Source organism: Sardina pilchardus, chromosome 8, assembly GCF_963854185.1.
Source record: "Sardina pilchardus chromosome 8, fSarPil1.1, whole genome shotgun sequence".
Classification (NCBI taxonomy): Eukaryota; Metazoa; Chordata; class Actinopteri; order Clupeiformes; family Clupeidae; genus Sardina; species Sardina pilchardus.
Genome location: NC_085001.1, coordinates 30,995,713 through 31,023,711, shown reverse-complemented (window position 1 = coordinate 31,023,711; position 27,999 = coordinate 30,995,713). Strand labels below are relative to the sequence as shown.

The 27,999-nt window shown below is 47.0% G+C and overlaps 1 protein-coding gene across 2 annotated transcripts; it reads right to left on the bottom strand.

Annotated features, from left to right (window-relative positions):
* Position 1: 1 nt before the first annotated feature.
* Positions 2 to 27,986, bottom strand: pcsk5b (proprotein convertase subtilisin/kexin type 5b). Of its 2 annotated transcripts, none has more exons than XM_062543577.1 (21): positions 27,475 to 27,985; positions 24,194 to 24,298; positions 21,394 to 21,519; positions 19,615 to 19,758; positions 19,261 to 19,337; positions 16,914 to 17,002; positions 16,474 to 16,646; positions 15,870 to 16,082; positions 13,236 to 13,336; positions 12,291 to 12,394; positions 6,561 to 6,678; positions 6,109 to 6,297; positions 5,645 to 5,781; positions 5,223 to 5,354; positions 4,135 to 4,234; positions 3,812 to 4,005; positions 3,537 to 3,621; positions 2,890 to 2,993; positions 1,996 to 2,134; positions 1,654 to 1,769; positions 2 to 124 (listed from the first exon to the last, which is right to left on the bottom strand). In XM_062543577.1, the coding sequence occupies exons 1-21, from the start codon at positions 27,652 to 27,654 to the stop codon at positions 9 to 11; spliced, it is 2,742 nt and encodes a 913-aa protein (XP_062399561.1). In that variant the 5' UTR covers positions 27,655 to 27,985; the 3' UTR covers positions 2 to 8. The 2 variants fall into 2 exon arrangements, with proteins under 2 accessions (XP_062399561.1, XP_062399562.1); XM_062543578.1 differs by having other exon boundaries at positions 9 to 115; positions 27,475 to 27,986.
* Between the last annotated feature and the right edge of the window lie 13 nt (positions 27,987 to 27,999).

Here is a 27,999-nt window from a genome sequence, read left to right as displayed (position 1 = left end):
GACCCCCCTCAGCCCTTTAAGGAACACGTTCTACAGCACAGCTGCTGCAGAACCTTTCGCTGGCACAGATTGTTCTTTTTCACCAGAACACAGAAGCTGCCCTCAGCCCACGACTCTTCATTTGCTTTCCAGAGGACAGGAGAGGGGGGAGGTGAAGAGAGGAGAAGAGAGGAGAAGAGAGGAAGACAGTGAAGGGGGGGATTGAAGGAAGAGAAAGAGGAGGAGGAGATGGCGGGATGAGAGTGTTGAGACGGAGCAGAATCAGGCGTCGGTTGGTTTGGTTGGTCGGGTTCGATCCATCAGACAGACAGGCAGAGAGAAGGAGAGGGAGAGAGAACGAGAGAGAACACACATTTAGAAAGTGGCAATAATCAGAGAATCCAACACATTCCAACGGCATTGAGGGATTGTGCTCAAGTCCTGTCAGACAGCCTGGGGGTCATTTCCCCACAAGATCTGAGAGGCCACACTAGGGGGTCTGTCACACACTCTTGACCACTCTCAGCTGTCTGCATGAGTCCTGTGTGTGTGTGTGTGTGTGTGTGTGTGTGTGTGTGTGTTGTGAATAAAGGGTAAGTGGTGGCCAGATGACTTTTGTCCGGCATTTGGACATTCATCCTTTCCAGATTTGCATTTACCTCCATCCTGCTCTAACTTGGGATGGATGACGTGTATGGCTTTTCTTGTTTTTTTTTTTAAAGATCATTTTTTGGGCTTTTTATGCCTTTATTTGGACAGGATAGTAGAGAGAATGACAGGAAGTGAGTGGGAGAGAGAGTCGGGGTGGGATCTGGAAAGGACCACGGGGCGGGAATCGAACCCGGGTCGCCAGCGTACGGTGCAGGTGCCCCAGCCAGTTACGCCACTGCCGGGGCCAGCTTTTCTTGTTTTTCTAAAAAGACTGATCAACCTTCTAAAAATCTACCCACAATGGGACGAAATCATGTCTCATCATGTATGAAAAATCTGCTCAATTACTTTGAACTGTGAAATAAATAACTTCACAAATGTCTGAATCATAAGACATAGGATAAACACAAGCTGATCCCATCAATATTTAGATGAAATTCCCAAAAGCAGCTGTTTCTTCTCACAGAGAGGGCAACAGGCTCGGCTCTGGGAGACTACAGAGCAACCGGGACTACAGTGAACCATCAAGTAGGAGTGGAACAGTGGCCTGGGGATAGGACTTTCCTCTGTTCTTACACTCAGTCTCTATGTGTGTGTGTGTGTGTGTGTGTGTCTACACATGTGTAGGCTGATTGTTCCTGGGCCACAGAGTGAGTGAGTGACAGACAGCCATGTGTGGTGATGGCATGCACATATTGTACTTATTTATCAATCACAGAGCAGAACAGAATGATTCAGTGTACAGAATGAGGGCAGGCCAGGGGAGAGCAGGGGAGGGGAGAGCAGGGGAGAGCAGGGGAGGGCAGGGGGAGAGCAGGGGAGAGGAGGGCAGGGGGAGAGTAACAGGGGAAGAGCAGATGGAGGAGAGAAGTGAGCGAGAGAGAGAGAAGAGGAACAAAGGGGGCAGAGGAGAGGGGTACACTAATCAGGAGGGAGGAGAGGAGGGAGGCCGGGAGAGAAGGAGAAGCAGAGAAGGGGGGATGATGAGCGGAGGAGAGGAGACAAGAGGAGGAGTGGACTCACCATCTTTGCAGATAGTGCTGACCACACACACGCCGTCCTCCAGGTTGTAGCCGTTCACACAGGTGCTACAGTTCCGCTCGCCCGACCCAGTGCAGGAGAAACACGTGGAGTCACACCTGAGGGGAGGAGAGAGAGGAGAGAGGGCTTCAGAGGGGGCATGCAGCACAACGTTTCATTCACATCGACTCTCCACGGCAGGGTCGGGATTTGAGTTCCACTGATCCAATCACTGGCCAGTCAGGTGGGAGGGGGGCAGTCATATCTGTCCTTCTACCTGCACTCCTACTCACACACACAGGTGAACACACACACACACACACACACACACACACACACACTCACTTGCGGCACGATTTTTGGATGTCTCCGTTCTCGCCCTTCTGCTCGGACATGTAGTAGCCAACGCTGCAGCTGGACACACACCTCCAGTCCTCAAGGTAGTAGCCCTCTGCACACTCATGACACGCCTCCATTCCTGTACCTACACACACACACACACACACACACATTTACAATGCAATCACACATAAACATATTTCAAAACATACAACACCCACAAAGTCATGGAACAACATGGAAAATCTCTTCAACTGCTGCCACACGAGCACACCAACGCACACACGCACACACGCACACACGCACACACGCACACACGCACACACGCACACACGCACACACGCACACACGCACACACGCACACACACACCAAGTAGAGCTGTGGAATGGTGCGCATGAGAGGTGATGCAAACAGCCTTGTTTATGGCCGCTGAGAGAGCTCAGGGACACTGGCCACAAGGGCAGCAGGGTGGAGGAGCACACACACACACACACACACACACACTCACACTCAACTAACAGCCACGCTGCCAAGGAGGAACACTTTAGCCATGAGCACATCATCAGCCTGATGCAAGCACATGGGATGGGAGTGTGTGTGTGTGTGTGTGTGTGTGTGTGACAGACACACAGAGATTATGTGTGTGTTTATGGCTGTATATGTGTGTGCATATTTTGTTTGTTTGTACATGTGTGTGTGCATATTTGTTTGCTTGTGTGTGTGTGTGTGTGTATATTTGTTTGTTTGTGTGTGTGTGCGTGTATATAATGTTTTGTGTGTGTGCGTGAATATATTTGTTTGTTTGTGTGTGTGTGCGTGTATATAATGTTTTGTGTGTGTGCGTGAATATATTTGCTTGTTTGTGTGTGTATATATATTTGCTTGTTTGTATGTCTTACCAGCACATGTTGCACACGCAGAGTGGCATGGCTCGCACGCTCGTCTGTGCCCGTTATAGTAGGTGCCCGGCTGACATGCCAGCTGACAACGCGTGTCCTGAAGACTACACAAAAATAGACAAAAACAAGCAAAGAAAACGATGAGGCCGAGAAAAGAGAGAAATAGAGCAACATATGAGACCAGAGGATGGAGGGAGGACAGGGAGAAGGAGTAGGAACAGGAGAGGGAGAGAACAGAGAGATGGAAAAAGGAGGACAAGAGAGAGAGAGGAAGCGTGGAGAGGAAGAGAGAGATAAAAGAATGCAGAGGATGACTGACAAAAAGCGTATGATCTCAGAGTCTGCCTACTCATGATGCATTCTAAAGACTTCTGCAGATGTGTGCACACAAGGACGGGAATGTCCGAGAAATCTGTGTGTGTGTGTGTGTGTGTCTGAAGCAGCAGTGCATGGCGTGTGTGTGAATGACTGAGTGCATCTGTGTGCGCCGTGTTAAACAGTGTGCTGCTCAACCAGACAATACATTTATGTGCAGTGTCCAATATAAACAAATGATTGTGTGTTGAAATCAGACAGTGCCTACCAGTGATGCGTGTGCGTATGTGTGTGTGTGTGTGTGTGTGTGTGTGTGCGCGTGCATGTGTTACCTAAGTCCAGGCTTGCACTCCAGGCAGACGTTTGCAGTTGTGCACTTCTTGCAGTTCTCTTGACATTTTCGGCACTTCTTCAAATCTGCGACATGACATACGAACACACACATTAGAAATAAACACAACTAGCACACACAACAACAAAGACCACACACCTGCATGTAGCATAACTCCATATGTTTTACAATAAACACAGAATTCTACGATTTGCAAATAGCCAGCTGCAATGGCGCACTGTGTACAGATGTGGGTGTGGGAGTGCTGCTCTGTACCCTGGTCCAGGTAAAAGCCGTCAGGACAGGTGGGCACGCAGGTCTGGGCCCCCTCCTTCAGGTAGAAGCCCTGTCTGCACGTGCTGCACTGGTCACTGCGGCTGCCCACGCACGACTCGCACAGGGCCGAGCACTTCTTGCAGCGCTGCCGGTCGTCGGGGAAGAAGCCCGGCGGACACTCGGACACGCACGTCCTGCGGCGGGACAGGGGTCATTAGACGACTGGTCAGACTCAGCACAACGCCACAAGCAGGAGAGCAGAATATGGACACATACGGCCAGAACTGGGCCAGCGGTGTCAGAGCCACAGCATCTCAGCTCACCTGGTGTTGTTCTTGAACTTGAGGAAGTAGTGCAGGCAGTTAATGCACTGCTGGGGACCAGGGCCTTCACAGCCCTTGTTGCACTCTGGGTCACAGACACCTACACACACACACACACACACACACACACACACTACATCATTATGAGGGACAAATTTACCTGGAACATACGTTTTCTCTTTAAAAATCTTCTTCTTCTTCTGCACACTGAGTCACATGTAGGCAATCTTCAGCTAAGGAACACATATTGTGCCATCTCAGAATGTTTTTATTCTTGAACATTTTTGAAAATCACCAACAGGAACAAATACACTATTTGTCAGGCCCTGTCACGTCTCATCTAGGGCAGTCATATAGGACTGTGATGGGCCTGACGGTCAGGCAATTTAATGGCCATATCTCTGCCTGTGAAAAAACAGTTTGAATGTACGCAGGGATTTTTGGCCTTTTCAGACATATTTTAGATATCCAACAATTACAGTCTTTTCTAGGATATTTTAGAGTGAGAGGGCTATGATCACATATCCTTTTACAGAACAACTCCTATAAGCCAGTTCACAACATTTTTGGATTATAAAAGTTTCAGTCACTGAAACAATGACAGGACAGGAAATGTATGTTACTTATGTCCCATAACCAGCGTGACAACCCACATCCTCACCACAGTCACGACTGTCATTATTTCAACTGACATCAGCAAAAGTACAGCCTTTGGAAGAACATGGTATTTATAATATGTGTGTGTGTGTGTGTGTGTGTGTAATTTCCTGAATGAATGAGTGTGTGTGAGTGAGTGAGCATGAGTGTGTGTGTGTGTGTGTGTGTGTGTGTGTGTGTGTGTGCGTGTGTGTGAGAGAGTGAGTGAGCGTGTGTGTATGTGTATGTGTGAGTGAGAGAGAGAGAGAGAGACAGAGCGAGACAGAGAGAGAGAGGTAGAAAGAGAAAGAGAGAAAGCATACAAGATGAAATCTACAGTGCCGAGTTCCTCTGAATGAAGGCATACTAAGTGACTTAGTTCAGACCGCTCCTTCAGGAGCATGGGAGTTCAAAGTTCAAGCAGGGCGCGTGACGCTAGCGTCACCACTGACCGTTGTACTCCTCGTGGAGCTCCTCGTCAGCGGGCTGCTCCACGGCAGACACGTGGCGCGGCTTGTCACTGCGGCCGGAGTACGGGTGCACGGAGGTGCCATACAGCACCAGGGACCACTCCTTTAGCTTCCCTACACACGGGACACCACAGGGACAGAGGGACAGAAACACATACAGGAGTCAGATGAGATGATGCTTTCTAATGATGAAGGGATGGGGAGAGAGAGAGAGAGAGAGAGAGAGAGAGAACGGGGGGGGGTTGACGACAAGGTCAGTTGAGAAGGTGTGGAGAAGGAGAGCGAAGTGTGGTCAGTCATAGCTTGGGACTGAGACACGTATGGGAATGTGAAAGACCCCTCAACCCTTCACAGGAGAGCTGAGCATCACCTGTGTGTGTGTGTGTGTGTGCGTGTGTGTGTACCTGGTGCCTTCTGGCTGCGGAGCTGTGAGGGGGAGTCTGTGATCTCCAGGATCCAGTCTCCTGCTGCCTTCTCGCCCCAACAGTGAGTGGTCATGAACTCCCAGTTCTTAAAGCCCTCCATGGAATGGTCAAACAGCCTGGACACACACAACACACACGCTCATGGGAATGGGGTTGATGTGAGGGTCAGCGTGCTGAGCCAGATGGATGTTGACGTTGGCTCATTTATCTGGGAATACACACTTTGGCTCTCTGTAGTTATAATAATGTTTCTGTGTGAGTGTGTGTGTCTGTGTCTGTCTGTGTGTCTGCGTGTGTCTGTGTATAGTCTATGAGTAATCTAGGTTGATTGAGCTTGGCTAGCATGTCTTGCCATAAAGCGTGTTGATGGGGTGGTGTGGTGTGTGTTTTGCATGTGTGGTGTGTGTGTGTGTGTTGTGCAGGTGTGTGCCTGTGCGTGAGACCTGTTGGCGAGCAGCTGGGACTTGGTCCCTGAGGGGGAGGTGAGGTTGATGGACAGGTCTCCTCGGCGGGGATGGGTGATGGTGATGCGCACCACCACATGCTCCAGGTAGATGACGTGGTGGTTGGAGCTCTCCGCACAGCCCGTGGCCTTGTACACCGAGCGCACCACATGGTCTGGACGGATGGTCCTGCACACAACGCACACGTGTTACACACACACACACACACACGTGTTACGCATACTTACACACACACACACACACACACACACACACGTTACACGCACACACACACGCACACACACACACACACACACACACACGCACACACACACACACACACACACAATTACACTCATGGCAAGCAGACTACAGCACATATACATCCAGACACAGCCATGACATTGATGGAAAACTGCAACAGGGGGTGGAGGCCCATTGGCCATGCCAACCTGATCTGGCGGTCAGCGCTCTCCAGGCAGATGTGCTGGCCAGGGACCTGCTTCCACCGCTCCGCCTCCCGGACCATCGCCTCAGCGTCCATCAGTCCAAAGCCGTACAGGTGGCTGACTACACACAGCCAAGAGAGCAGTTCAGCACACCATACACATACAGCTAGTCTCAGCACACAGCACACACCTGTCTACAACAGCCACCACCACCAATGTCGACTCACACTGTGAAGGAAAACATTATTATCATTGTTGTATGTGTGCTTGCAAGTTGCTGTAGACCTAAATTGACCCTTGACCGCCGACACCTAAAACTGCAGACACAGAATGTTCTTGTCTAGTTCATACCAAGAACAGTTCAGTGTGCAGATTTTAAGTTCAAAGAGGAACCAACTGCAAAAAGGTGTCTGGTAAACAACTGTTGTAACCACACTGGTTGTATAACTGATGAGCCACACTCCGCTGAATAAAAAGACTTGCGCTGCGAGGAGAAAGTCAGAGACTGCTTTGCAGAGAGGAGAATTCTCCTTTCTGGGCACTCTCTCCTCTCGGCCAAGAGTAAACGTGCTACGTGTTGTGGTTCTTGTGTCTTACTATCGGGAAGATTTTCCTGACATTACTTGGTCCTTCGAGCCGGATGCCAACATACCCAAGACTGGGACTGATCGTCGAAAGTTGAAGACTGTGCACACAGCCTGCGGTCTAGGACTGTGGAAGAAAGCCCTGTACGGTGAATTCCGTGCTGGCCAGCCGACGACGACCAGCCCCTGGACTGGATTGACGGCATCCGAACAACAGAGCAGAACCATAACAGCGTGAGTATAGGCCTAATAGTCTGGGACTATTTCTAAAAGGGAAAGATTGCATTAAGTTGCTGTTCTCTTATACAGCTGTTAAAGATAAACTTTCCGGAGGGCCTGAAGTCCCGCCATATAGTTTATCTAAAAAAGGGGGGCCTGAAGTTCCGCCTGAGCTGGGGGGCCTGAAGTTCCGCCTGAGCTATCAGCTGTTACAGATAAACTTTCCAGGGGGTTCGAGTCCCGCCTGAGGTAAAGGGGTTAGAGGCCACTTTAGTTTATCTATAAAGGGGGTTAGAGTCCTGCCTTAGAAAAAGGGGGTTAGAGTCCCACCTTAAAAAAATAGGGGGTTAGAGGCCCGCCTGAGTTATCAGCTGTTGAAGATAAGCTTTCCAAGGGGTTCGAGTCCCGCTTGAGGTAAAGGGGTTAGAGGCCACTTTAGTTTATCTAACAAGGGGGTTAGAGTCCCGCCTGAGAAATAAGGGGGTTAGAGGCCCGCCTTAGAAAAAGGGGGTTAGAGTCCCACCTTAAAAACAATAGGGGGTTAGAGGCCCGCCTGAGCTATCAAATAGGGGGTTAGAGGCCGCCTATATTGATAAAAAAGGGAAAGAAGGAGTGTGACTGAGAAATAAGGGGGTTAGAGGCCCGCCTTAGAAAAAGGGGGTTAGAGTCCCACCTTAAAAAAATAGGGGGTTAGAGGCCCGCCTGAGCTATCAAATAGGGGGTTAGAGGCCGCCTATATTGATAAAAAAGGGAAAGAAATGTGTGTGAAGGGATTGTCTGTGAGTTAAAACGAACAATAGAGCCTGTGAGAGATAAAACACCCAGGGGAAGCCGGACTACGGTCTAGAAGCTTGCTTCCCAGGCTTGTTGTTTGCCCTAAGAGGACAACACAGAACAACCCCTTATTTGTAAACAATGGGGAATACCCAAGATAAAGAAAAAGTTTTGAAAGGCGATGCCAAATTTATGGCCAGAATCCATCTAGGAAATGAAAATTGGCTTACACGATGGAAAGATAAGTTTAAATTTGAAGGCAAATTAATAGTTCCTGGCTGTTCGAAATTGCTGCGTGACATACTAACACATCACTCTAAAAAGAAAAGTGGACAAAAAACCCATCATCAAAAAGAGATTGATGCAGCTAAATTATGGTTGGAGGAAGCAAAAAAGCGTGAAAAGAAAACAGTGAAGAACAAAAAGAAAGAAAGAGAAAAGAAAGAGTCAGAGAAAGTAGTGGAAGCATTTACTGTGGCATTACAAGGAGCTGGTAGAGGCAGAGGCCGTGGTCAAAGCCGTGGCCAAGGCAGGGGAAGAGGTAATAGCAGAGGAAGAGGAGGACAAGGCAGATATAGGCCAGGACAGAGAGACTATGAAAAAGAAGGCGATGATAGCAACAAGTGTTTCATCTGTGGGGGTCACGGGCATTGGTCTCGTGTCTGCCCCACCAAAGATGAGAAAGAACAGAGATACGCTAGAGATCAGTATTGCCTAGTAAGTGGAGAAGGAGAAGAGCTAGAAATGTGTGAGGAATTTCTAGACTAGAGCTGATGTGTGTTTAAATGACAAACCAGAGAAAGTGATAGCCTCATATCCCCTGACAAATTAAGAATTGATTTGAGATGCAAACTTCTGCCTGGGCCAGACCCAGAATATGACAAACTAGTGCATAGATTAGAACCTACCAAAGTGACTCTAACTTATTTGTGTTGGTTGGACAGAGAATTTTTTTGTCAAGCAGTTCTGCCACAGCCCGCGCAGAGACTGATGTGTTGGGAACTGAAACCCCACATGCAGCTGTCCACTATTCCAAGTGTGAAACAGTCACGTTAAACTTGGTAACACAAATACAAGCAGCAATTTTGAGTCATGGGCAGAGCCATGTCTCAACAGGAGGGATGTGTGCACTAATAGATAAACATTATACCACGTATGGATGTACAAACTACTCACAAAGTTTTTTTCACCAGTGCATCATTTGTATTAAACACAATTCACATGCGAGACCAAAAAGAGGACAATTAATTAAAAACACTGTTTTCAAAAGAATGTGTAGACACGAATACTGCTCCCTCTCTTTCTGTCTCTCCACAGGATCCTAAAGTGAACGAGACTGTGTGTTCATCAAAGTCATAAAGAAAAAGTGCAGGGCTGACCCGTGTTGGGAAGGGCCCCACCAAGTCATCCTATCTACACCCACTGCAGTGAAGGTGGAGGGCCGGACCGCTTGGACGCACCCCTCTCACTGTTCGGGACCTTCCAGCTGCGGAGTCAACTGCTGAGGAGGGGAAGTCCGACTTCAAAGGGGATTAGAGGTTTAGAATCTAATCGTCTCAACGTTGGTGAAAATGTTGGATCCTCTAAAGCTTAGTGACAATGCCTGGAGGTAACGGACTTTTAGTGTTGAGGTTGGTCCTTTGGAGTGGCTATCACCCTCACCTTGCTGAGACTTTGGTTACAAGGACTGAACGGAGACTTTTTCCTGAAAAGGAGCAAATTTAGCATGTGGCCCTACATCTTGTAGAAGTTTAGATTATTTGAGGACTAGCCCTCATCGCATATAGCCCATCAAAATTTAGATGTAAATTTATCCTCTTGCTTGTGTAAACAAGTGCCGCTGCTATGGCAGGGTAATGGAAGATTTTTTTCCTTTAACGGTTTTCTCCTCAAAATAAAATCAATCATGACTGTGAGGTTTTCCGTTAAGGTTTTCGCTTCCATCAAAAGGTTTGAAACTTGTTATTCAAGTTGGTAACAATTACTACATGCTTTGATTTTATGTGTGAGGTTGGAATAAGGGTGTGTTTGGTCTGAAGACAATATATGCATGTACATGTCCACTGCTTGAATAAGGTACAATGATAAACAGGAGGGAAATGTGAAGGAAAACATTATTATCATTGTTGTATGTGTGCTTGCAAGTTGCTGTAGACCTAAATTGACCCTTGACCGCCGACACCTAAAACTGCAGACACAGAATGTTCTTGTCTAGTTCATACCAAGAACAGTTCAGTGTGCAGATTTTAAGTTCAAAGAGGAACCAACTGCAAAAAGGTGTCTGGTAAACAACTGTTGTAACCACACTGGTTGTATAACTGATGAGCCACACTCCGCTGAATAAAAAGACTTGCGCTGCGAGGAGAAAGTCAGAGACTGCTTTGCAGAGAGGAGAATTCTCCTTTCTGGGCACTCTCTCCTCTCGGCCAAGAGTAAACGTGCTACGTGTTGTGGTTCTTGTGTCTTACTATCGGGAAGATTTTCCTGACACACACACACTCACAAAACCTCATTTCTAAAACAGACGGTTCCAGTCCTTGATTATGATTGGCTGAATCGCATTCGATGCTGTTGTAAGATCCACTTGCATCTTGACATTGCTCGGCAACCATTTCAGGTAGAGGAAAAATATTTCTTGATGGAAGAATGATTATCTAATGAATAAATCGTTAAATTTCTCTTTGCTGTGCCTTTACGTTATTAAATCTTACCAGGTATATGTCGAAGCTGTGAGTTCCACTGATTTTAGAACAGCTAATGGGGGTCTCCGTTAGCGCGTCGTTCTAAACAATGCCCCTTCGCTGCTCTAGAACCAGTGGAACCTACGGCTTCTCGGGTCTTATTACTTAAAACAAGTAAAAAACCTAAGCCAATGAGGGCTAAGCAAAACTCATTCCCAATCAATCAAAGCTCAGCATTGCTAGTTCACAACCAATCACTGTTCAGCACACGGTGACAGCTAACCACTATTTTCTGGTGACCAATGGCAGGTTCACCCCTGCTGGATAGCATGGCCAGGGCAGGCGGCCAGTCTGGTCTCAGCAATGCACACACACCTCAGCTCATCAAACAAAAAACAGAATAAAGTCCACACACACAGGCACCGTCACATCACAGCACTAAGGCATCATGTGCCAACACTCAGAGCAGCCTTTAGAACACAGCCAGACAAAAACAGTAGAGAGACAACACACAGAGAAAGAGAGAAAGAGAGAGAGAGAGAGAGAGAGAGAGGTCTTGGTCATACACTCATTGCGTAATGAGTACACTAACATGTTCTACATATTCATTTTCAGCACTCTTTTAAAGCACTCCAAAAGTAAAACCTAGAAAGGCATGGAATTATTCAATATTCTGCTGTGTGTGTTTATCAGCTATCAATTGCTTTATTCTGTGTGGCTATCTGCACCTGTTTTTGGTAATAATCATACAGTCATCAAGATAATGTTTATCTCCCGGTTTTCCACTTTTCAAAGATAAACAAGTATGGCCCAGAAAGTCCTCAGTTTCCCCCCAGGCCTCCAGCACAGTGTTATGTGGAGTCTGTGACGTAAGAGATATGCTGTAGTTCCTATGGGACCACTCTTGGCCCTTCCCCTCAATCAGTGTGGCAACAAGCTTGGCTGCCTTACAATTAGCATTAGCCACATACGCACTAAAAGCTGCTTCAACATGTTTAGTTCAGATGTTTAGTTCTTGGTTCTGGATCTGAGAGGTCTGACAGGTGTGTATTGCTGATCATGTCTAATAGGTTGTTTGGTCCCGTTCCATTTAGAGATTTACAAACAGATCTTCTTGCTTATTTATACAGAGCAAGTCTATATGCATTTGATAGTGGATGAAGTTTGTATTGCTGTCATTTTCTTTCAGATTTTTTATGTTCTCTTTTCATGAGTTTTGTTTCCGTGGTGCTTGGAGTTTTAATGAAACAATGTCCTCCATTTTATTTTATTGACATTATCTAGTAAACAGTTCACTGGGGGTCTGTGAAAGTGCTTGCTCAAAGAGAGCACTTGTGTGATGACACATCAATGAACAATGATCAGATAAGGCCGGGTCCTTAACGGCTCTACAGATGTTGAGACCCTTTGTGATGACATGGAGGGTGTGTGTGTGTGTGTGTGTGTGTGTGTGTGTAGAGGGAGAGGAGGTGTACCGTTGTATCCGGCTGCATTGGTCTTCCAGTCAGGCGCACTCAGATGGCCGGCTCGAGAGGTTTTCACAATGATGTGCTGAACATCCCGCCAGGTGAGCAGAGTACTGCACACACACACACACACACACACAGAGAGTTTACAAAATGTCTCTCCCCTCTTTGAGACTAAACATAAAATCACACAGACAGACACACACACACACACACACAGACTCTCTACCACCCTCCACATGTACCACATGTATGCACATTTGTCTGTTATTAATACATTTTTTTACCCTCACACACTGTCTTATGATGTGGGGAATATCACCTTTAAACAGAGGGAGCGTGTGTGTGTGTGTGTGTCTGTGTGTGTGTGTGTGTGTGTGTGTGTGTGTGTGTGTGTTAAAGAGTTTATGAGAAAGAATCTGTCAGGGGTGGAGCTAAGGATGTGGGTCAGAAAGCTTTCTCTGGAAACCTCACGTGGCAGCCAGATGGACAGAGAGAGAGAGAGAGAAAGAGAGAGAGAGAGAAAGAGAGAGAGAGAGAAAGAGAGAAAGAGAGAAAGAGAAAGAGAGAGAGAGAAAGAGAAAGAGAGAGAGAGAGAGAGCCCATTTCTGTGAGCAGACTGATTATTAAGCAGACAGTGCTGTCTGAGGCAGGCCTGTTATTAGATAAGAGTCTGTGCGTGTGTGAGACAGACAGAACTGCAAGTGTGTGCAGGGATACTGGATGGGCGCATGGACATGCATGAGCTTACGTTTGCATGCATGTACAGTAGACCTCCACACCACCCTGGCTATTTACAAACACTTCTGATCAGTTCTAGGAGTGGTGTTAGAGTAGCTTTCTTTGTGTGTGTGTGTGTGTGTGTGTGTGTGTGTGTGTGTGTGTGTGTGTGTGTGTGTGTGTGTGTGTGTGTGTGTGTGTGTGTGTGTGTGTGTGTGTGTGTGTGTGTCTTACTTTGCTTCCAGGGCAAGTGCGATGATCCCAGCAGCCATGGGTGCTGAGGCTGAGGTGCCTGTGTGATTGTCAGTGCAGCGCTGTCGCAGGTCCGTAGTGATCTAGGGAGAAGGGGGGGGGGGTAAAGAGAGAGAGAGAGAGAGAAAGAGAATGAGGGAGAGAGAAGTGGGGTGAGACAAAGAGAGAGAGATGTGGGGGAAGGGAAGGGTGAGGGAGAGGGGGGTAGAGGCCTTTGTAAGTCTCCTTCAAACTCAGGGCTTCAATGATCTTGACTGAAGGGAATAAAACAGGAGAAGAAGCCACCACCGTGGGAACATCCATACCTCCAAACGCTCCACTCCCCCTCTCATCCACACATTCACTCGCACTCATTCACATTCCTCATCCTTAAATCATATAAGGCCTGGCCAGGCCCCTTTTTGTGAGCCTCGATTATACTGGTGGCCTTCCCTGCCATATCTGCCAGGTTGCAAACTATCCCAGACTGAACTCTGAAAGTCCATTCCTAACTTAATTCAATTACAGCAAATGTTGAATGCGGGAGGAAGAAATGGAATTGAATAGTGTTTAATGAGTCAGACACTTAGACTTGCTTTAAATGACATGCGAGAAAAATCCAATCCTACCCAGCATATCTAGACAATCTTGCAGGCTGGATAACAAAACATTAGTTTTGCCATGTGACAACAAAGACTAATCACATTTTTGATAAATATACAATGAATGCTCTGGTTGGAATGATGCCATTTCACATCCTATAGAAATGACTGGGAACAGCTACATGAATACATGCATTTACAATCAAATCATTTGTTTAGCTTCATCTGTCAATCAAACAGAGAAATCCGTTAGATCTAAAGGAATGCCTCTGTCTGTATCCTACTCTTTAACTGACAGAAGTCAGTTTTTGTAACCACATCTTCGTCTCCTGCTGAGACACATCAAGCTGTTAGCGATGGAGAAGTGCCTACTTGTTCACACACACCTCCCTGTGTTCACACAGTGTGTCCGCGCAAGGCTACAGAGTTTCAACACAGACCCAAGGAATTTCGCACAGCCACTCAAGACAAGCGGAGAGAGGGGAGAGAACAGGCGGCCTCCCCTCCTCCTGCCTGCTCTCCCTCAGCCTCATTCACACGTTCTCCAACACTAAAGTCAAACGCAGGTCACACCAGGACAAAAACATTCTCACCACCTTGTGGACATGCAACAGGCGCAATCACACATAAATGCGCGCGCACACACACACACACACACAAACAGAAACACACACACACACACAGTTGTGGTCAGAGGTCTCATGACTTGTGCTCAGATGTGTAAAGAGCAGAACAACTTGCCAAAACAACATTGCCCTCTTAGGTTCTCTATCGAAGGGCTTTCGCAAACCGCACTATATTGTAAATCCACAGCCATGAAGCTTAGCATGCTCTATAACTACACAGGAAAATAGAGCTCTTACACTATTTTCTTCAGAAAATCCAAATACGACAGACTGATACATCCTGCAAATAACATTGCACATGAGATAATAGCCAAGCAAGGCAAAGAAAACTGAAGGGGATTCAACTATTTGAGACATTTTAATTTCATAAACAACATGTGGGGCTGCTTCAATAATTTTTCGGAAGACATTACAATTACAGCACATTACTACATCAGCGTTTGGTCTCAACTCGACACACGGAACACCCTCTGCACCGCGCACCGGGCCCACGTCATGTGGCCGCCAGGCTCTGGGCTGTTTTAGTTGGCAGCGCCTCGTCCACATAATCGAAGATAAACACACAAACACTCCGAGCCACAGCGCTCAGCGCTATTATCAGCAGGGCTGGAGAGGAGAGGAGAGGAGAAGAGAGGAGCGGAGAGGAGAGGAGAGGAGCCCCAGAGGAGCCCGGCTGTGTTGGGGGAGTCACATTCCGTGGGGGGACCGCCAGAGATCCTTATCGCCAGACAGCTGTCCACTTACTATTATTTCGTTATTCCGAGCCATTGAAAGCGGACTGCACAAGGAAACATCTGAGAGAAAACCCTCTCCTGGTCCGCCAAAACATTGGCAACAAAACAGCACTTCTGCTTTACAGTGCTTTACCATTGCACGGTCCATCGCCATTGTCCTAAACATATTGCTAAATTGTTAACACAGGACGATAAGGTTTAGGAAACAATATCTGAGTTTTCTGAGACATAGACGCAACAAACCTTACCAGGCACTCACTAGTGTAATTAAATAGCCAACATCTGCTGTAGACAACTATGAAATGTGTAGCCAGCAATTATAGACTTCAAAGACCAGTGCATCTCAGTGAACTACAGACGGAAAAATCAGACAGAGATTCAACATTGCTTCTAGACAGGACCATGTAGTGAAATGCTCTGTGCTGCTTTAGAAAAGCCCAATTTCTACCATTTAGCCACTCTTCAAAAGAGGGGAAATGCTCAAAGGAAACCAGGCGGCAAAGAGCTTCACCTCTTCCTGATCACACTTGATCACTAGAGGCTCTCTATAGAGAAATCACAATGGGCGACACAACAAAGCCCAGCCCATTTCACACCCCTATGGACAGTGAACACACACACACACACACACACACACACACACACACACACACACACACACACAGGAACACTCACTATTTTGCGGTCGTAGTTCTCGCCGCTGCTGTAGGTGGTGGTGAGGGTGGAGGCGCACTCCTCCAGGTACCAGGGCTTGCGTCCGCTCTCGGCCGTGCTGCTGATGCTGATGGTGTAGATGGAGTTGGTGTAGCCGTCGCAGGAGCAGTGGTCCCGGCTGCGGCCGCCGTTGCCCGAGGCCCACACGAAGATGGAGCCCCGGCCCTTCCTGCCCTGGGAGGATGTGGGAGAGCACGGGGGGGATTCAGGCCACATCATAGGGACTCAACTTATGCATTACCGGTCATATCTGTACAAGTGCACTTTGCCAGACTAAGACGCGGATGGTCAACTATTCAGGGGTGCGTTTCCCAAACCATAGTTGCTAACATGTTAGTTGGGTGGCAATGGGAAATTGCATTGCAACCAACAAAGTCGCTAACTTAGTTAGCAGCTATGGTTTTGAGAAATGTGCCCAAGACAAGCTAGCGGAGAGTAGCAAAAAGAAGGGAACACAGGATGTGGGTCAAGCTCCATCTTTGGTTCCCCAAGAGCAGATGAGCTAAATGGAGGTGTGTGTGTGTGTGTGTGTGTGTGTGTGTGTGTGTCAGGTGTGGTTTTGTACCAGGCGGATGCCGTTCTCAAAGGCCTGCTTGGCGAGCGCGGCAGGGCCGTCCACAGTCTTGCCGTCGTCGTCCGGCCCCCAGGAGGCGCTGTAGATGTCTATGTGCTGCGGGTGCAGAGACAGAGACTTGGCCTCCACCATATCAGTCACGTCGCCATCCAGCATCCGCACACCTGCACACACACACACACACACACCAAACACAATCACAATCACACACAGCAACAGATATATGTGTCACATACAAATCTAAACCCAGGAAATGTCACTATCATTGGTCTGTTAGAGTTCTTTGAGGAAAATAAGTTGAGCTGTAGTGTAAGGTCTCACTGTTGGTGTGTGTGTACCAGCAGATGTGTGTGCACGTGTGGTGTGTGTACTCCATGCGTGCCAGTTCATGCAGGTGTGTGCGTGTGTGTGTGTGTGTGCACGTGCGTCACCTCCAATGCGTGCGTTGTAGGCGATCCCAACTGTGCAGTGGGAGTTGTTTGCTGATGCTGCCACTTCACCTGCACACCGTGTCCCATGCCTAGACACACAGACACAGACCACAGACACAGACACAGACACAGACACAGACACAGACACAGACACAGACACAGACACAGACACAGACACAGACACAGACACAGACACAGACACAGACACAGACACACAGACACAGACACAGACACAGACACAGATGACAGAGACAGAGACAGAGACAGAGACAGAGACAGAGACAGAGACACAGACACAGACACAGACACAGACACAGACACAGACACAGACACAGACACAGACACAGACACAGACACAGACACAGACACAGACATTTTAGTGCTTGGGCAATATTATCGGCGCTACCTAAACAATGCTTAAAGTGAGACTAGCATTGCTACCATTCCATCATTGACCCAGAGAGAAATTCTGTCTCTGCATTTTATACATACACACACACACACACACACACACACAGCAGCAGTTGGGGTTTGGGTGCCTTGCTCACCACCCCCTGCCCACATTTCCCCGACCAGTTCCCTGTCTGATCCCTTAAAAGGGAATTTCGGTGTTTTTTCACACAGATCACCATTTTTCGAGGTCACCGAGTACTGTCGCTATGAACCCCCAGCCGCAGCCAGGCCGCTCTACTGTAGCTCAACACTCTGGGGGCATCATGTGTCCATGCGCTCCCGTGTCCATGCCCCCAGAGTGCAGCACAGTAGCTGCCCGGCTACATCTACTCCAGCTGGAGACATGGGCAGATTTCCCCCTGAGGCCATCTAGTGTAGGGTAGGGGTGCGTGTGCAATGAGTCAGTGAGAGCTGCGGGTTAAGGGCTATGTGCGGGTGGGTGCTGATGGTGGGACTCACCAGAACTAACGGCTTATGTGTTGGCGGTGTGCGTGTGAGGACATGCGTGTGATAATGGGATGTGATAAGGCTGATTATGATGCATCTCTGGCTCCTATCTGAGTGTGTGTGTGTGTGTGTGTGGGGGGGGGGGTGTTGTTTACAGTACGTACTTGCTTCAGAGAGTGTGATTGTGTGTGTGTGTGTGTGTGTGTGTGTGAGAGAGAGAGAGAGTGAGAGAGTGTGTGTGTGTGTGTGAGAGAGAGTGTGTGTGTGTGTGTTTTTAGAAAGAACAGCTGCTCTTGCCCGCAGTGTTTGGCCTGCCAGCAGAAACACCGCGGCCGAATATTTGAGGAACCCGCCGGAAACATTAGAAAGCCTACGCACACAGTCACACACACACAAACACACTTTTGACCCAGTCTCAACCCAAAGACAACCGGCACCACTGCCAACCAGGACAATCCATTCCAACAGTTTTCTAGTTTTCTTTGAATATGACCCTCCTGCCCCCCACAACACCCCCCCCCCCCCCCCCCCACACACACACACACACACACACACACGCGCACACACACACACACGCCCGCACGCACACACACACACACACCAAGTTGTCTATCCAACAGAGAACATCTGTGCTTCACTCAATGAAGTTTTAACTATTTAACCTACAGCCATAAACACATGCATGTGCAGGGCAACACAAACACACATGCTCAGCCACAGTGTGAGGCAGCGGCCAGACACACAGACAGACAGGCCTCTCTCTACAAGGCAGCACTTTGTGGTCTGGCCCAAAGACAGGGTCAGGCCCGGGGCTAAGGTCAACCATCGTCACAGCACCAACACATCACACTTAGTGCACTTACACAGGGGGGAAATAGGACTCAACTATACATAGACACATAGACCCCCCCCCCACATACACACACACACACACACACACACACACACAGACATACAGACTTTTCCATTGTGCACAGTTGTGATTAATCAATCTGAAATACTTTTACCCACACAAACACACACATATATACGTATGTATACACACACACACACACACACACACACAGAGAGACAGACATAGTCCAACATGCCCCAATATTCCTGCAGGCCTTTTTTAAATCAGACTGAGGAATGAGCATTCCTCTGGCAACCACCCCCACTTTCAGAGAAGGAGACCGAGAGAGAGAGAGAGAGAGAGAGAGAGAGAGAGAGAGAGGAGAGGAGACGAAAGAAAAATCAGAAAGAGTGCAGGGAAAAAAGAGGTAGGTTACATGAAAGTGGGAATTGGCTGTTTGCTTCCATCAGTCAATAAAAATCAGAGCCTTCCGAACTTTGACCAATAACACACACAAACTCGGAATACTGAAAGTCTTTGTATGCACATGTGTGCATGTGTGTGTGCGTGTGTGTGTGTGTGCGTGTGTGTGAGTGTGTGTGTCTATCTTACTTGTTCTCATTACTGGCATCATATCGGGGCATAGGGTCCATGTCGTTGCCATTGACATCGTAGCTGGCCTGGTTGTCCTGGAAACAGAATTATATGGAAGCAGTCAAATGACTGGAAAGGGTAACACACACACACACACACACACACACACACACACAGTGAAAAACAAACTCTATTTCACTAGACCCAATGGGACCTCTTGGCCTGGAAGTCAAGACTTGTAGAAATGTACTGATGTTCCAGGTCTCAGTGGAAAAGTCTAAACACATACACACAAGCACATGTTCTCGCTATTTACAAACTTATAATGATACTCTCCCATAGACATTCATCCAATGACCAATGTCCACTTACATAGTTCTGTATGAGGTCTGGGTGGTTCCTCTCTATACCATCGTCCAGTATCGTGACCACCACATCTTTCCCAGTGTAGCCCATCCTCCAAGCCCCCACCACATTCATGTCCGATTGGCAGTTATGGAGGTCTCCGTTACAGTGCTGGACACACACACGGACACATGGACACACAGAGACACACGTACGGACACACACGGACAGACACGGAAACACACACACAATCAGTATTTCAGTGACTGTAGAGAGGGAGGCTGTGATCATCCTGAAAGAAGACTATAAGTCATCCAGACCACACACATTTGCATACCTCTATAGTTGGTGAGGTTGAGTGCAGGCTTCATAAGGCAGTATATTCTTGATGAATCCTCCAGTGGTCTTTGATACTTAGTCATACCTCACTATTCTTTAAACATATGCTGCTGCCTCAATGCGTGTATACTTCCAGTAAGAAATACACAGTGCACACTGACATTCATTACTCTTTGGTGACTGAAGATAACTTTCCCTCTTCTACAGCAATCCTGCCAATATACCACACATACACACACACACATCACACACAGCGCACACACACACACACCTTGGCTGCACAGCTCTAAGCTGATTCGAGCCAACTTCCACAGCCAGGGGAAACAGCCAGTTAACACAAGTTCCAATGTAGACGGTCATATAGGACGCCAGGTAACATGTCCTCTGAGCTCAGGAAAACACTTAACGCAGGCACAGCAGCAAGCTCCGAAAAAAACTCCAACCGAATATTGTGCGTCACACCAATTAACAGCACCAGGAGATGTGTCAGACTAAATAAGTCAAAGTGAAACACACAGTTTTACAAAATGGCAATGTTCAATCAGCTGATAGGATCTAACATAAACCAGATGGGCCTTTAGCAGCGGTGCTTCACAAAGCCAGCTTGTCTAGGTGACAGGAAGTGCTGAAATCATAGGAATGCATCTAAGAGATCCAGCCAGTGGCGCACTGATATCATCTCCACAGATAATAACATCAGAAAAACGCCAGCAGCACCGCGGACACTAGTTTGGGAAGACAGCCACGAGACCATATCTAGGACAGAGTAGCACGTATATCAACTGTGCTTTCCCATATTTCAGAGAGGCATCTGCCTCCTGTAGTATCTCCTGTGTGCAAGTATGAGGATGTGTGTGTGTTTGCTCCCAAAGTTCAAAAGCTCATGAAAGGGCTGAAGTTTGCATGAATCTCCAGGAAGAGCATTGAGGTCAAAGTGTTTATGTTATCAGAGAACATTAACCATTAACGCTCTCAAAACACACACACATTAACCAGACACACAAACATAAATGCTCTACACTTCAGCTCCTCTACATACTGGACACACATGCTAGACACAAAGATGGACAAAGGAGTCTTAATTAACAACATCAAAAATAATCATATGCTATTTTACAGACTGTTGAGGTGGTGTGTATTGGAATTTGTGAATTGTATGACAGGAGCATGTGCTTCAATATGGTTGATATCCCATCCCTAACACACACACACAGAGAGACATTACTGTTACTCACAATAAGGTTGATACCAACTCATACGGTTGAAATCCCATCCCTCACACACACACACACACACACACACACACACACACACACACACACACACACACACACACACACACACACACACACACACACACACACACACACACACACACACACACACACACACACACACACACACACACACACACACACACACACACACACACACACACACAGATTACTGTTCCTCTGACATACTCACAATATACCACATGCTGTTCCATTTAGCATCATTGAAGTAGATGGAGGACTGGCTGGGAGGGGGTGGGACTGCTTTGTAATCCCTCTTCACCCTCCGCCGGACCACCTGCTGCTCCACCCAGCTCACCTGCAACACACACCACAGGCCCCGTCACAAAAACTCACACACACACACACGCCTCCATTAAACACAACCTCAGGAACCATCAGCATCACACACACACACACACACACACACAAACACATTATTCACATTTGTAGGACATGGTGGAGCATGTTAATGCTACCAACGCTGACTCGGAGTGTCTGTTTCTCTTAGGGTAAAAGGTATCTGCTCAATTAGTCAACATTAATGTGCATTTTTTTTTACATTTTAAAATGCCTCAAAAACATCTCCAACTGCAAAAAAATCAATGCATATTCGCATACAAACATAAGAGAAGCAAGCAGATAACAGAGAGGTCAAATCTGAGAGGGGTAGAGAGAGAAACAGAGGGACAGGGGAGAGAGAGAGAGAGAGAGAGAGAGAGAGAGAGAGAGAGAGAGAGAGGGAGAGAGAGGGAGAGGTGCGTGAGGCAGAGACAGAGGCAGGGGGGTGCTCCCACCTCATTTCTTTGTGAGCTGAGCTGTGAACTTTATAGGTGTTTTTCAGGAGCTTTAACTCTCTTTATGGCTTCAGTGAGACAAGCCGTAAAAACAGCAGAGAGGGACACAGAGAGGAGACAGGTGGAGAACATACAGAGGAAATGAAAGGAGAGAAAGAGGTATGAACAGAAACCATATGAGAATAGAGATCATATTACACACACACACACACACACACACAAACACACACACACCCATATGTTTCTGAGAGACCTATTAAAATCATTTCCTGCTGATGGCTGCCAGTGGACCACTCTGTTGAGCGATTTGAGGCAGAGTGCCTCCATCTCAATATGGGTACTGGTGCTCCATACATCAAAAACACCACACTGGGTCTCAACTGCACGCAGCATAAACATGGTTTGAGAAGACTGCTCTGAATGTTTGTGAACATATGCGCCGTTATCACTTCTAGTGTAGCGAGTTCCATTAATTATAGTGGAAGCTGATCACTGCAGCAGATGCTCTGCAAACGGAAAACTTCAATTACATGCCTGGTGTAGCCTCCCTGTAAGAGTCCAAATACTGCTACAATGCCAAGTTAACTCTCAGATGGGCAGAAAAGACAGAGCCTGCATTGGAGACATCCACGCATGCACTACATAGTAATTAACCAGTTATTCACTATGCAGTGCACTATGTAGGGAAAGAGTGGAGCACAGCAGAGGCCATCAAAAAGAAAGCAGGGGACGACAACATTAGCACAAAGTGGTGAAACAGACATAGGGCCTGAGTTTGAGAGAAATCAATCCTGGCAAAAACGAATGTTTCAGGAGTAAATATTTGGCATGCTTTACAAAAAGAGGGAAAAACATTTGTTTTAAAAGGTCAAATCTGTGGAAAGAGTCATGAATCTGGGAAGAGATGCTGGGGTCATGTGTCCAACTGAGATGACATGCTCAAGAGGCTATAAACAAGTGTCAATCATAGATTAATGCACAGTCACTTTTACTGAGGTTTCCATTCACATACTGAGTAGTCTAATTAGATGGAGCAGATGCAGAGATCCAATGCGTCAACACATTCCCTAAAACTCTGTTTTCTTCAGAACACAGAATGCATAGAGAGGTTCAAGTTAATGAGCTCGTAACCTCTGCACCAGCTTTAGAAGTATCAGGTTTCCCCCCCTGAGTTGCCTTTCTGGGATACCCCACGGCATATCTTGTAATATCCAAAACAAATACTTTACCAGAGATCCCAGTGTGGCTAGAGCACTCACTGTATTGGTGCCAAGTGGAACAACTGCTAAGTGTACAGCAACCAAACTTAAATCAGGTAGAGAGCCACAATCTCTCTTCGACCTTCCTTTTCTCTTCTGACTATTCGATCACAGTCGACTCTCTCTTGTTCATACAGCAAGTGCTTAACTGGGAACATATTAGATGAAAATATGTGAGCGCAAAGCTTACGCCAGAAAGTATAGACATAAGCTTCCTATGTCCACCTGATCAAAGATCCATCTGAGATATTTTATTTCCGTAGAAAATAGCTGATCTTTTCTGACAAAAGGCTTTCTAAACATTTAGCATCCAAAGAGAGCTCTGAACATCTAACTGGATGTAAGCTCTACGTTTGTTTCTTACTCTGAAAATGCAAATGTGTTCCAACAACTTCAGACAATTAAGCTGAATATGCAAAAAAAAAAACCATGTGTGTGTCAAAATTGTACGGATAAACAAAAAGACTGGATGGATGTGATAAGGCATTTAAAACAGGTCCGAGAAGCTACAGTCACATTTTAATTAATTAAATTCTTCGGAACAACAGAAGAAATGCTACTTTTAACTCCTTGCAAAACTATTTAGCCCCACAGACCCATTGGCATTTAAAGATACTGTAATCTCATCTGACACATATAGTTTAAAGCTGAATGAGCTAATTAGCATCAGCCTGGCTCTGCCTACTTAGTATCTTTGATCACACTTATACCACTTGCTTTAGCACATATGCAACATGCACGCCTGTTGCTGCCATGAGATTCAATTCTCAAACTCTTGTCCACTGACTGGAACTGGACATATAGAGCAGGACAGAGAGATAAAGACAGGACAGGACAGGACAGGACAGGACAGGACAGGTCATTTAGTGCAGCGTGTCCATCTACATGGTCAGTGGTGCATAGTTACACAAGTAGACACCCATTGTGTGTGCTTTACCTTGGGCTCCATTGACATGAAGCTATGCTGGCCACGACTTGTGAGAGTGGACCTCTTTATCGTGCGACTGTGGAAGAAGTGGTAGTAGTCCTTCAGGTCACCGATCTGTGGGAGTGACACACACACACTACATCAGTTCTGTGCAAGTATTCATAAAATATACACACATACAAAGCTCATCAGTGGTGCATACACAGCCATTAGGCTTGAGAACACACACACAAACACAGGCGACAGGCCCATAGTGGGATTACGGCCAGTTAGTCTGACATTAATTATACAGCAGCATTGCACTGGAAAAAGTGACACCAGATGTAATATCACTTTACACACACACACACACACACACACACACACACACACACACACACGTTTGCAAGCCCACACAGGCGTGTAAAGAAATGTGAGGCTAGAAACGGTTTTGAGACGTGAAGTTAAAAGCTGTGCGGCGGGTGAGCCCTCTTTGATTCTGATGCTACTCCAACCTCTGATTGATGGAAAAAATGCTTCCATAGAGGCACAGCTAAAATGTCAAAATGGTTTGGATTCAAACAACGCCTGTATAGAGATTTATAGGTGGAAAACCCTGCCTTTAAACACATTACAACACAGAATATTTGAATATACACCATTTATAAGCACTTTCACTTTGCTAATTATCAATCTGATGTCATAGTCAAGAGTAATAATACAGGAAAGTGAGGCCAGTTTGTTGTCCTTATTGCATATAACCGTGTGACTGCTTGTAAGCTCAAAGCAAAGAACATGGAAAAGAGTCATGTCTGCACACACATACAGCCAAAAGTCTGTTTGGAAATCAGTGTTAATAGAGCATGTGGTGTGTGGCTGGTGATCTAATTATCAGGGAAAAACAGTGTGTCCAAAAAAAAGACAAAGTATCCAACTGTACGCGCTGAATGATGCGATGCTGGAAGCGCCGCTTGCTGAGAGACGTCTGCGTGCGCTGAGAACAGTGTGGATGGAGAGCAGGGAGAAATCAACATTTGGTGACCACCCAGTCTGGCTATGGGGAACTAGGAGCAGCGTGTGCAGCAGAGGCTGGGGGGGGGGGGGGGACATGGACAAGGCATGAATCTAAGGCATGAATGGAACCAGTGGGCGTGTGGGAAAAAGCAGAAATGAAGACAAGATGCCATAATGCAGATGATTAGCCTCAGGCAGATGCTGGTCCATGTGTATGAACACTACATAGAGGAGGACAAGGTGTCCACATGCAGAGGGGCTGCTGGCTTTTCCTCTGCTGAGGTACGAGATGTGAGGAAGAGAGAGGAGCGGTGTGCCTGGGTAGGAACCAGGGAGGGCGAGTATGTGTGTGGGTACGTGTACGTGTACACACTGAGATTTCCTCCATGTTGGAACATGCCGAGACACACGCCTGTAGGGACAGATCACTGAAGCCTCTTCATAACACCCATCTGCTCTATACCATACACACAGACAGCCATTTCCGCAGTCACCCCCACATGCACACGCACACACGCACTAAGAAGCATACTCTTACACAGACACACAACAATGCTGACATGCACATAACACAAAGAGACAGTCAGACATTTACACCACACATTTATCCTAAAGCAACTAACCCCAAAGTATAGGTAGACTTTATCTGTGCTTCCAAGGCAGTCGACAAATACCTTTGTGTGAAGAATGCCCTCATTGCACTTAGCTACATCCCCAAAAGACACATTTAAAACACTAATTCACATAAATAAATAATTTCATCCAGATAAGTGGAAGGTAACGTCAGATTGTAATGTAGACACCCATCTGGCACCTAACATAGATACCTTTAACCCATTAACCCTTCCATATACACTAACACACTTATGAAACATACACTTAACCAAAAATACACCAACACTTGTGTGCCATAATACATCAACTAATATAACTGATGTAAGCACACACTCTTAACTCTCTGGCAGACCCCCACACTCACACACAAACCTGTCATCCCTCCTTAACACCCAAATCCCTGACCCCTTAACTCTAACCTCTGCCCTCTATCCCTGCTGTGGGTTGGTCTGGAGTGTAGGCTATAGCTCTTGCTGAGGTTTCACCAATCAATCAAGCAAAGAGATGACCACACACACAACACACACATAACATGTCAAAACACTCTCATTCTTGCAGAGGCTGACTGGTGTGCTAGTGTGTTCTTAAAAACAGGAGTGCATGTGCTTCAACTAATGATTCCCACAGACAGTGGAGATCTATGATATTGTGAAACATTGTGAAACATTGGACTTCTACCTCTAAGGGACATACTCTCGCTTCCGGACGGACACACACACACACACACACACACACATGAATCACTGCTTATATAGTATATCCGACTTTAAAGCTAAATAGATTATGGTCTGTTTAAAACGTTTTTCAGATGTCCTTATAAATGCCACACATACACTTGGCCTACGCCGTAGTCATTAAAGTCTGATAGCGGGGTTCGCCTCTAATGCCAAAACGAGGTTAGCGCAAAGCATTCTGGTAAAACAAGGATAAGAATGCCGGGCTACATCAACAACGCAAATCCAATCGACCCTGCCGCAAACCTTCTCCCGATCAGGCGTAACACTATGGCCCAGTTCGCATACATGCCCGTTACCAATCCCTCGGCCAAAGCCAGAAATAATGTCTCGAGGAAACCAGACCAAAAGTTGTTTACATTCCTAGACTTTGGTTGGTTGTACGCTGATGCTTGCTGAGCGCTAGACAAAGTTTTCTTTTCCACTCACGCGAGAATAAATGGGTATATATTGACCTAAAGTAAAAGTACCAAGAGACCGTGTTATTGGAACACGATATCCCAACCTACATCACACATCTGTGGCAGCCTGCTTGCTTCCGCCCGGGGCTCCCATCCCCCGACTACCCAAGACTTCCAATGGGACACCTGTTGTTCCGCTCGCTTGAAGAGAAGTCGCCTCGACTTAAATACACGCGCCTTTGTTTCCGTGCTCATAATAACATAACACTGAGCCAACCGGGGCGCACGGCAAATTTGAAACATGTTTCATGGTCACGGTGCATTGTTTTGTGGGAGAAACTTCTATCCCTGCGGGTGGAGCGATTCTAGCACAGCTAATCTTGACGTTTGAACTTCAAAACCACAAAATCAGTGTAATGGACAAATCAACTTGGTAAGAGAACGTCTCAGTCACTAACACGCAGCGAAGGTGAATTATCGGCTCTAGATACACATCGCTTGTGGGTAAAGCGCATTTGCTGATGGGTAACTCCATGAAGACACCTACCTGACCAAGATTTTTATAGCCGTATTTGCTCGCTATCCGTTCTGCGAAGTCGGGTCCCCCCTCTATCCGCACTGCCCAATGGTTGGTGTAAATCCGAGCTTTACAAGGGGGAGACGTACAGCCCAGCCACAGTGCGAGGACGCAGAGCCAGCAGCCTCTTGCGGCACCGTTCCAAACCATCTTCCCTTCTGTTCCTTCCCGCGCGCTTCTCTCGCCTCCCGTTAAGCTAACAACCAAACTTGGTCTCGTCTCGCGTAGGGATTCTCATAGAATCGTCCGTTTGACCTCCACATACGCTCCGGTGCGGGCACGAGATGCAATTACGATACGAGCCCTGAAACGCTGGAGTTGCGTGTTCAGCGCGCTGCTCATGGAGGTCTGGAAGTTGGCGTTGCTCTTGCGGCCGTGCTCCGTCGCGCCGGTGGGGGGGAAGTGTGTTTGTACTGTTCGAGTTAACGTGATTCTCGGGAACGGGGCTGCTGCTCCGACTCCCTTTGCTTTAAGTGGTGAAATGGCTACAGCGCC